General features: G+C 39.0%; 1 protein-coding gene across 4 annotated transcripts; it reads right to left on the minus strand.

Moving 5' to 3' along the window:
• Positions 1-56: 56 nt before the first annotated feature.
• Positions 57-8,395, minus strand: meiob (meiosis specific with OB-fold). Of its 4 annotated transcripts, none has more exons than XM_035912182.2 (14): positions 8,320-8,395; positions 7,910-7,992; positions 7,690-7,747; positions 7,386-7,517; positions 7,148-7,220; positions 6,796-6,991; positions 4,542-4,642; positions 4,256-4,308; positions 3,971-4,066; positions 3,682-3,774; positions 1,628-1,769; positions 1,349-1,535; positions 1,056-1,142; positions 57-975 (listed from the first exon to the last, which is right to left on the minus strand). In XM_035912182.2, the coding sequence occupies exons 2-14, from the start codon at positions 7,964-7,966 to the stop codon at positions 859-861; spliced, it is 1,392 nt and encodes a 463-aa protein (XP_035768075.1). In that variant the 5' UTR covers positions 7,967-7,992; positions 8,320-8,395; the 3' UTR covers positions 57-858. The 4 variants fall into 4 exon arrangements, with proteins under 4 accessions (XP_035768075.1, XP_035768076.1, XP_035768074.1 ...); XM_035912183.2 differs by having other exon boundaries at positions 1,631-1,772; XM_035912181.2 differs by having other exon boundaries at positions 58-975; positions 1,628-1,772.
• Positions 8,396-11,135: the final 2,740 nt, after the last annotated feature.

Raw genomic sequence — 11,135 nt, forward strand, 5'->3', positions numbered from 1 at the left:
TATAAGTGCTTTCACTGTATAATTAAGCAGTGTCTACATCATGGCTCATTCTACTTTAAATGAGGTGTGTAAATGAGTTGAAATTATTAAACACATTGATGACTAATATCACTGAGACAACAAACTGATCCAATCAATAAAAGTCACTTTTGGATCACTGGAGAGTTGGGTACAGATTATTGGTAATAGAACAGTACTGCCCTCTGCTGGTTTGCAGAAGTATGGCAATATTTCTTCTGCATATTCATGCACCAAGTTTGGGTTTGATTCCTTGTTTTGCAGTTTTTTAGAAAACTTGACAAATGAAGGCTAAAAAAAAGAAAACAAAAGACCAGAAAATCCATTATATTTTTTATGACTCTTGGTCTGAAGAACAGAAAAACCTTTTCATCAACTAATGCATAAAATTCAGAGATTAAATGGTGTCAACTTGACTTAATTTTTTAAACAGAGCAGTACCTAATCTTTAAAAATGCTTCAAAAGTATGTATCACACACTTCTAGGGGCTCCAATGACTGAAGAACATGAAGAACACAGCTTATTGTCTAACTTGTGCATATTTGGAGATGTTTTAAACCCAGACTGCTCGTTAGCTTTCATATAATGGAACATAAAAGTTGCAGTGTAAAACATAACACATTAACATGGAGCTGATGAAGTTAGTGTAACAGCTTTAAAGTCAAACAACTTAGCAGCATGTTTATAAATAAATACTTTTACATAAATACATTAAATAATCTGGAGTCCTAATAAATAATTGGTAATAATTAAAACTCAAAGTGCACATGCATGAAAGCCTGTTGTTAACATGTGAGTCCAAAGACCAAACAGACCAAACACGTGAGTGAGTATGCTGATCACAGGCGCTGCTGCAGCAGGGCAGACATGTGCTGCTTCACCTCTCCTGGATCTGCCAGCGAGCAGTCCAGGACCATGCCCCTGATTCCACTCTTCAACTTAGGAGAAGGAATGATCTACAGCACATGAGATTTTTTTCAACACTTTGTTTTTACAGCTAATAGCTTTTGCAGCTTGGTATCAAAAGCTAAGGTACCTTCACATATATTTTGCATCTCTCCAAAAGAAATTTCCACTTCATTGCAGTCCTCTCACCATCAGTCAAACTGATGAACTCCTCTGTCTGAATCAGATCAAACAGAAAAGGTGATGTGGCAAAGCTATCAACCACCGCCATTCATTTACTGGAGGTTCATCTGAGCAATAGCTACAAAATACAGAATATTTACATAATTTTGTAACTGACATCTGAGCCATACAGCACAGGTGTAGGAACACAAGGTTTAGAACTGAGACTGGAGAGGCGTCTTTCTATGAACTGATACTTACTGTGCATCCCAGAGCCTTTTCTGCCACTGGGCTCCTGAGGCTGCAGGCGTGCAGAGTGCCGGTGTGGTCTGTGAAGTCCACCAGGAGATCAAAGCCTGTAGTGGCTGAAACAATCTGATCCTTTCCTGGACATAACTGGTTGGTGCAGCTGTTCAAGTCCTCAGTCACCAGGAATTTGCATTTCGAGCTGAAGCAAAGACAAAGCAATAAGCTGCTCTTTGTTCTTGTTCAAGGAAGTGGCTGTCATGGTTATAGTTAGTAAACAATGTGTGAATTTACCACCGTGTCTTGATGACTTTTGAAACAGACGAGTCGAGGTCGAGCTTGGAGATGAAACTATATGTGATGCCAAATAAAGCCTCGGGATTCTCTTGGGCCTTCTGCATCAGCTGGCTCACTGTGTAAACGTCGGTGATGGACTCTACTGCAGACCAAAACAGCAGCATACATGTGCACCCATCAGCCAATCACATGGCAGCAGCCAAATGCATCTAAGCATGTAGACATGATCAAGACCACGTGCTGAAATTTTAGAAATCATCAGAAAAGGGTGAAGATGACTTCACTGCTCTGTTAGATTCATATGACCAGATCTTGGTCCAATAGAGCACCTTTGAGATGTGGCAGAATAAATCATTCACACCATGCAGGGCTCTAGAGTGCGACTAATTTGGTCGCACCATTTTCAATGTGTTTACGTCTTTTTTGCGCTAGATTCTGAGCTGCAGGTTTTGTCTCTCTCCAACCAAAATTCACCGAGCCAGCAGCAAAAGAAGCAGCAAACTACTCTTCACATTTGATAAATGTTGTCATGAATTCCCTGAAGTCTCACATGTATCAATACTGATAAATGATCAGAATTATAATATTTCTGACTGTCTGAGGCAAAATTGAATCGAATCAGGACTTTGAGAACCAGAATCAAATGGGTTATAGAAATCAGTGATGATACCCAGCCCTAGTGAGTAGCCTAGGCCCGACAGAAGAGGATGTAGCTGTGGGTAATAAGAAAAAAAGAACTATTGATAACTTTTTTGTTAAGTTAAGGCCTGATCGTGTGTTGTGTGTCCCCTCTCCCCTCTCCCCACTGCCTTTCAGCAGCAGGCAGCAGCCTGGTCGTCAGAGGAGGCCGAGATGATGATTAAGTTTAACATTTTCTACAATATTGCCAAAGAGTGCCAAAGCACTTTAAGCACAAGTTTGTTAGTTAATCATTTACAAATGAATATGGTCTGTATGGACTGCAATGTCCCCCCAAAAAAGTGCACATGTAAAACTGCAGTGTTAAGCGATGCGGTTGAAAAATTTGAGTGCGCCTAACTTCAGTGCAACCATGGCAAAAAGTTAGTCTAGAGCCCTGCCATGGATGTGATGCCGGAAAATCTGCAGTAACTGTGTAATGTTGTCATGTCAATATGGACCAAAATCTCTGAGCAACGTTTCCAGCAACAATTACGGTGGTTTTGAAGGAAAATGGGGTTCAACCAAATTACTAGCAAGGTATACTTAATAAACTGTCACAGTCTGCAGTCTTTATACAAAGAAAATCCTGATGTGTTTCCACTGTAAAATAAAGGAGCCAGGATACTGATATACTAAATATTAAATAAAGAAATTCCTCCTCAACAATTTAATCGGTGGGAAAACATGTTTTCGGACTGGTAAGTCATATTTTCTATGTTGTTTAACACATCTAGATGTAACTACCAGGGAATTAAAGCTAAAACTTTTGATCTCACACTCGCATGTCTCAGTGCACGGCAAAATCAAAAATTTATTGGCATCATAGTCTAAATACCTCCTCTGGAAACACTCTTAAAGCCTGAAAATCTTTACACCAGAAGGTCTCTATGTGGACTGAGAAAAAATAAAATAAAATAAACTATTGGTTTTCATTTTCAAGAAGAAAAACAACAGCTAGAAAAACAGCAGCTAGTGTTACTGTGTGGCTTGGTAATGTCCTTTTAATGAGGAGCTGAACTGATTGTGCGACCACTGGTCAGTGATGGAGGTCTAAGCCACAAGTTAGCCGTACTCGTCCGTCGGATCCTGTTAGTTTTGCTCTTTTTAGGGGATTTACCAAAAATGGGGAAAATGACTTTATGATTTGATAATAGCATCTTGCATTCACCTTTTAAACTTTCCTATATGCCCTCTGTAACCAAAAATATAATTATTTAATATAATATAATCTTTTGCTTAAAGATCCAAGACAAAAGCAGGGGAAATAACAGCTTCTGATGCCTCAAATTCAAAGAGTCTTTTACATTTAGATGAGCAGACTGACTTATATGAATATGGGGAAGTCCTGACAGGAACTCATTATAACTTACCAGGGACATCCTCTGGCATGTCATCTTGATCCAGAGCTCCAGACTCTGACACTTCTTTAGCATAACTGAACAGCAGGCTGGCCTCTCGGGTGTCTGAAAACAAATTATGATTGACTCTAGCATGTTTCTCTCCCTGCACAGCAGGAAGGAAAGCTCCATTTCTTTCACTGTCTACCATGACTGATTGGTTAAGTCCAAAACCAGCATTTCAGTCTTGTTTTTGATCAGTTACACCATTTAAATCTCTATCAGAGCCTGTATTTTTGTAAGTGCCGCTGTGATCTCTTACCAGGATTGACAGTGATAATGCTTTTCGAGTTAACGGTTGCCACCATGCTGCTGCGAAAGCTGTCAAAGCTGATCTTCGCGTCGGCTATGAAGAGCACTTGGAATGAAGAAAAACAGTTGAAACAACAGAAAACCATCTTAAACGCAAACACGCGGTTGGATCTCAGGTAACCACCACTGTGTTTGTCTTTGGCACAGTATGCTAATGGGACATGACGGGCAGGAATAACAGTTAAATAAAGATTCATTTCTGCAGCAGAGAAAGAGCAGCAGCCCTCAAACCTACCTGTCTCCCTGGGTATCAGAGGTTGAATGAGCTGAATGGCTTCTCTGTCCCAGCTGTGAGTGAGACAGAGGTCAGGGAGTCACTCAGGGGAGAGCACAGTCAAAAATCAAACACACATGTAGTTCAGAGGGGCAATCTAAGGCGTTGTATCGCTAATGTAAATTTGTGGTCGCTTAAGGAGACACAGCGGTGATACAAAAGGCAGTAAAGATGGAATATGGCACAAAAGCAACAGAAGTAATAAATCTACGTTCATTTTCCAAATTAATAAATGCCTTTGACACACCAGACGAGGGGGAAGGAAGAGACGGAGTCATCAAAGAGCCTCACTTCCAGCCTCTGCCCTCTGCGTCCGTCTGAAGTGGTGAACTGCTTTATGTCTCCGATCTGAAAATGCAAACACGGTCGCTTGAAGTTCCTATCACACTATCTCCCTTTCATGTGACACTGAGATCAGGGCGGGTCTGGCCCGTGTGTGAACTTTGGGGCCATTATGGTGAGCTGGTATGTTCCAAAACCAACAACCATTCACCATGAAACCACACGCACACAAACACAGACACAGTGTAGCCTAATTGACAATTTCTAAGATGTAAATAAAAACTCAACTTATTTGATTGCTCACTCATCACACTCATACACATCAGGGTTCCCACCACAGCGTCTCTCTGACAGGTTATGTGACTTTTCCGTGACTGACTTTAATAATCCAACATCGAGCCACTTTTTAACAACCCTCCCTCTCTTTTCTTGTTAAAGTTGTTTTTCAGCTCAGGAAACTTTTAACAGACTATTTTCCACCATAGTTCAGTTTATGGTAGAGGAAAAAACAAAACAAACACCATCTAATCAATGTGGGAGCAAAGTTGGAAAATACATATTTTACTAACTGAAAACCACCTCTTAAAATATGAATACATTTAATATACTCAAGTTTATATGATTGCAATCTGTTACTTGGCAAAGAATCTACTAAGCACATAAACATGCTATAAATACTGAGCATTTTTTACTTTATTGCATTGTCTTTGGAAATCTAAATTTTTGAGCACACTGGGTCAAACCAGGTCAATAAAAATTTGGTTGATTATTGTTTATTTATTTCCTCTTTAGTGTCAAACTAAGTTTACAAAACCTGTGATGCTACAGAACAAATAAACACAGGCTGTCAGTTCAATGTGAAAATCCTAGTTGATTTTCAGAGAAGTTAACCATCTGACCTTAACCTGGAGGTTGACGTCACTGAGATTTGAGATCATATGAGATTTTTAGTAGATGCACCTATGGCATGAATTTCAAAATCCTGTGTTACCTGGTTCTCGAGTTATCACATTCACAACTTTGGGTGTCTAACAGGTGGCCTTTTACAGCTGAGGAGCAAAAACTATGTTTAGCAGATGAACAGTATCTGAGAATCTAGGAAACAATCCAGCAAAGACTTGACAGAGTATCTGAGAAACGCTTGATCCATCTACAGTTCACTGAAGCCTCATCAGAAATGGTCTCAGTGCAAGTGTCGCTGTCATGAAACAATTCTTAAGGAAGGGAAACATGCAGAAAAGGCTGAGGAATGAAAATTACACAAGAACTGGACTAAAAACCCAACAGGTCTTCTGGAGTGACAAAGACGAATTTGAAATGTCTGGTTCAAATCATCATCAGTAACACTATCAGTCATAGACTGGCCTCTCCAGAGACCCCACCTCAACATTATTAAAGCAGTGTGCGATCATCTTGATGAACAATGGAACAATCGGCAGCCAGTTTTGAAAGTCCTTCCAGAAGCCTGAAGAACTGTTCCTGACTACATAAAGAAAGAAAGCTGCCTAAGAGAGTTCAGTGTTAAAGAATGACGATGAGCAGTGGCACAAAACTTTTGCACGCTAATATAGAAAGAGAGAACGTTTTCTTTCCCACTTAAAGAGTCCTTAAAATGCCATTATGGAAAACTGGGAATGCTTTTGGAAAGGTCATTGCTTATTTGATTGCTGAGAATTTGAATATAAAATAAAAACTACTTCAATAATTAAACTGTAAATATATAGCTGCCAGCATTTGGCCACAAAACAAAATCCAGAAAATTGAGTTCAATAATCAACATTTTATGCCACATTCTGGCCACATTTTTAAAAAATAATCATCTTACAGAGACTTTGAAAGCAGTTTTTTAATCTTTAAATAGTGCAAGCTAAGCTACTGAGAGTAAATTTTCATTTGACATCAGAGTGAAGTTAATCTTGATACATGTCATTTTTCAAGAACTCAAATATTTATTTCCCTAGTTGGTGTAATGTTTATTGCCTTTACTGCACATTGCAGCAGTGTTCTCAGATCTGTCCATGCATGTATAGAAAAACACTAACCTCAGTAAAAGCAGGTGAAGTGGGTTCATGAAAATTTCAGCACAATAAATATGTAAATAAAAAGTCTTTGTGATTAACAGCTTACAGCACTCTACACAAAACCTTAAGTGTATAAAAGGTGAACTTTTCTCAAACTCCTATGTAACACTGAGCGATTGAAGCCTTAAAGTGTCCTACCGATTTTACAGCAGCAAGTATATTTATCACCGAACCATCCAGCTTTTGCCCGTTGGCCACTATGTCTCCCAGAGAGTAGAAATCTCTGGAGTCCTTAACAGGCAGGTGAATCAATGGCAGCAGTCTGTCAATGGTGTCCATATCAGCACACAGACACACCTGGGAATGAGCCTCCGTCACCAGCAGCCTGTAGTGGCTGAGACAGCAGATGCTATCATTACACATTACTCCCTGTTACACCGTGCTTTGCACAGTGTTACATTATGTTTGCCTCACTTGCCATCAGCTACCTAAAAGCACAGTAAGGAGAACATGCTTCTTAGATACTATCTGTCTTAAAATGCTAAATTACCTCGGTGTTGCAGGACAAAATCGATCTCCTTTCTCCAGGTCTTTGGTGGCAACTAAAGGGTTTTCAATTGTGACTGGAAAGGAAGAAAAAGAAGCAGTTCTGTTTCCAAGCATCATTATGTAATTTCTATAGGCAAGAAATACATTAAAAATGTTTCAGTTTATTAAAAAAAAATTACTTTAATCGCGAAAGAGGACAGTAAAAGAAATCGACACAACTTTGAGAGAGACTTTCTCACCACAGTCCCCAATGTTGAAGCTGCTGGCCAGCCCGTTGACATAGGCATCATTTCCCCAAGTGCTCACGTTGATGAAGAAGTCCGGAGAGTCTTTAACAGTGAAGCCAAAGGTAAATCTGTCCATACCAATATCTGTATTTCAGAAATGGAGGGTTAGTTTAGTGATGCAGTTCAACGGAGAAAAAAGAAACCTAAACATCACCACCAGGAGAGGGCGCTGGTGTACAAGACACTGAAGTGCAGAAGAGGAATGTTGAAAATAATGATGAAGGTGCACTGATAGAGATACAGCCAGGATACGAACTTTTTCTGTCAGGGAAGCTTTTGACGTCAGTTTTTCCAATGATGATGCCTGCCACTTTCTGGAAAACATTACAAGGACAAGAGTGCATCATACTATTTAATCAAACTCGCTAAAACAAGCCTGAAAATACACTGGGCTACATTAGGGTATAAGCCCTAGGAGAAAAAAGAAAATAAAGGACATGAAGTTTAAAAAAACAAACAAAATCAGTTGAACTCACTGAATGAGAGATGTTGGGATGCAGCTCAGAGATAGCGATATAGGTGTGAGCAGCCATTTTGTTTATTCATAACCTCTGCAGGTCTATAAATAAAAATAATAATAATAATAAACAGAAGTCAGGGACCGGGCTTCAGCTCAACCTCTGCAAGACGGTTTCTACATCAGCTCTGAATACACTAAAACACAGTGAGTAATGTGTAAGAGCTACATACATTTACTAGCTAAATTTAACCTAATGCGGTAATTATATAAGTAGCAAGCTAACACTGGATTCTTTTTAGTCATTTTAACGCTAAATTTGATTCAAACAGACTAATATCACAGTTCTACTGTAGCCTTAATACTAATTAATTTAAGTCTCAGCATGTTTTTTTTTTTTTTTTATCGTTTGCTGTCTGCGGTTTTTACCTGTCTCCAGCAGTTCTCTTGTCACGTGACATAAAATTTTCGCGGTAAAGCTGTTGCACGCGACGTTGTTGCTGGAAATTTCTGCATTAATACAGCTGCGTCTTCAGGCTACAATACACACACAAACGAAAAAAAAAAAAGACTTAAAAAATAATCTCCTTTCATAGTGGCATACATTAGTAAAACGTACAGAACAACTGTTAGTGTGAAGTAGGAGTTTTCTTTATTATTTCATAATAAAGGCTTTATGCCGGTTAAAATCACATAAGACTTTACTGTCATTGTACCACTATCACATGGTCACCGCTATTAGGTTGTGCTAAAAAAAACCCCAACCCAATAAATAATCAAATACAAATAATACTAATAATAATAAATATAAAAGTCTTAAATACTGTCATATAAATAATCAAATGCAAACATAAAATATTAAAGGAAACACACACACACACACACACAAATATATATACATGCAATATTATTCAAGTCTTTTAGCAGCTTCACTTCACTGGTCCCCTACGATGTTGGTGGCCCAGTTTGGGCATTGGGGCTTGAAGATGTCACTAATTGGAGTTGCTGGATCCCAGTGATTTTCTGGGCCTCCTTGGTATTCCTCTGTAGTGCCTTCTGAGTCGGTTCTGAGGTCACCCAACCTTCCTCAGGTTCCTCATGAGATCTAGGCATTGCTGAACATTGCCAGTGACAGCAGAGGCTCGGGATCCTCTGAGAAGGGGACACTGAGGAATTTAAATCCAGAGATACTCTCAACAGCATGGATGTTGACATTTAGTAACTAACTAACTTCTTTTCAACTAAGCATAGCCCAACAATCAACAAAATGCGTACATGCTACTGAACTCCTCATTAGTTCAACTTCTTTATTCAGAAAATACAATATGAATTAAATCTATTTCCCCAATGTAATCATCATTTTACATTCTGATAAAAAACACTGACTGTTACTATAATTTAAGCAAATCATTACTGTTTCACCTTTCTGCACTTTAAACCTACTCTTTCTCAATTCCACTAACTGATCAGTTGCATTAATCTTGATTTCGTAATAACGAACACAAACCAGGCTCTATTCACCTAATGTTTTGTTAGTTGCTGTTTAATGTTGCGCAAGATGAAATCTACAGTTTCAACACGCATTCAGTGTGGTAAACACCGATACACCTGCGCAAACATGCATTGAAACAGCAGTAACAAAGGACACAATGACTGAAAGCTGTCAGTTATGCACACTGAAACACGCACACGTTTTATTTGAGTCATCTGTTTTAGCGTCTTTGTACCTTAGACTTTAATATTAGCTTGATGATCCTACCCAGCTATCATTCACAACATGGGATTTGTGCTCAGACAGCCATGCTGAGATTAATTTGACAGCTTCCTGGTTTGTTTTGATAGCACAAAGCCGTGTTTGACATATGATACTGTCTCATGCACCTAAGCAGGAATCAAAAGGTGTAACAGTAAACCCTCATTCAGCTTCACAGAGCCTTTGCTCATTTCCCGTGTTGACTAATCCTCACAGTCGGATCAGATAACTGATCCCTGTGACTAATGTTGATTTTTCAGACAGTAATGTCTCTGGTGATGTGATTTTATGGCTGCTGCTAGAAAAAAGAAGAAAAAAAAGAGAAGGCGGGGTACAGTAGCAGTCATGTGCGTAATAACAGAGTAAGAAAACAGCTAACACAGGTAGATTATTCCTGAGCAGATAGCCTGATGTGTAACTATCCATCAGTGCATTGATGAGCTTTGTATAATCTTGTGTAATGTTAAACGGAGGTGGTTAAATGCATTGAACTTTTATCTACACAAAAAGGAATCGATTTGCTTTTTGCAGCAGCGGCAGGCTATTCAAATGAAAGAAAATTTCAAATTCTAATTTCATTAGGGTTTTTCTGACTAAACTTGGTGAGTCCATTAATCAAAGCACTGTAAAGTGTCATCAGATAAATCAAGTGAAACTTACTGTTGGTTTGATGAATTATTCATAACGAATTCACCTGTCATCAATCACACGCCGATCAAACGTTCAACTGGTTCTTTTGACGTCATTTGAATAAACTATGTAAATGTCTATACCAAAAGCAGTCAGCTAAGGTCTTGCTTGTCACCTTCCAAAAACCTGACTTTATGCAGAGCCGAGCAGGATGTCGCATGCACGCAGTCGCCGCAGGAATGTGCTGTGATCGCGTGGCCTCTCTGCCTCAGGTCGGCTCCCCAGAGGGCCTGCAGCCGTGTGGCCACTAATCGACTATTAATCCATCATCTCATGTGTGAGTATGAGTATGAGCTCCTTTCTGTAGATGCGCCATGCATGTCAGTGCATACAGCACATCTATGTTTACTGTCATCAAAAGGACAGTTCAAAGTTCATAAAGAATGTCTGTAGAAAACAAGAACGATAACTGCAATAATCAGAGGTGATGCTGTTTAGAAACAGATATTCAAATGGACAATAACATTCATGCAGGAAATTTCATATCTTGCAGCTGCTGCATCAGTTACTGTCCTGATGAACTGTCATGAATAATTCAAGAAAATTGCTTTTCTAGATTCATATTAATCTGTAAACTTACAACTGTTCAAACAGCACATTTAAAAGCTAATTTCATAAAGAATAATGTCCATGAATGTAAATACTCCACCAGCTTAGCTTTTGCTCACATCTCGCATGCTTCAGTGTTTATCTATTGAGCATCTTAACAGACTGAAAAAGCTCGTGCTTCACATGATTCAGAATCAAATGCATTAGAGCTCAGGCAAATAAATACATTTAAAAAACCAAATGTAACTACATG

This window comes from Neolamprologus brichardi, chromosome 8, assembly GCF_056152115.1.
Source record: "Neolamprologus brichardi isolate AB-2024 chromosome 8, ASM5615211v1, whole genome shotgun sequence".
NCBI lineage: Eukaryota > Metazoa > Chordata > Actinopteri > Cichliformes > Cichlidae > Neolamprologus > Neolamprologus brichardi.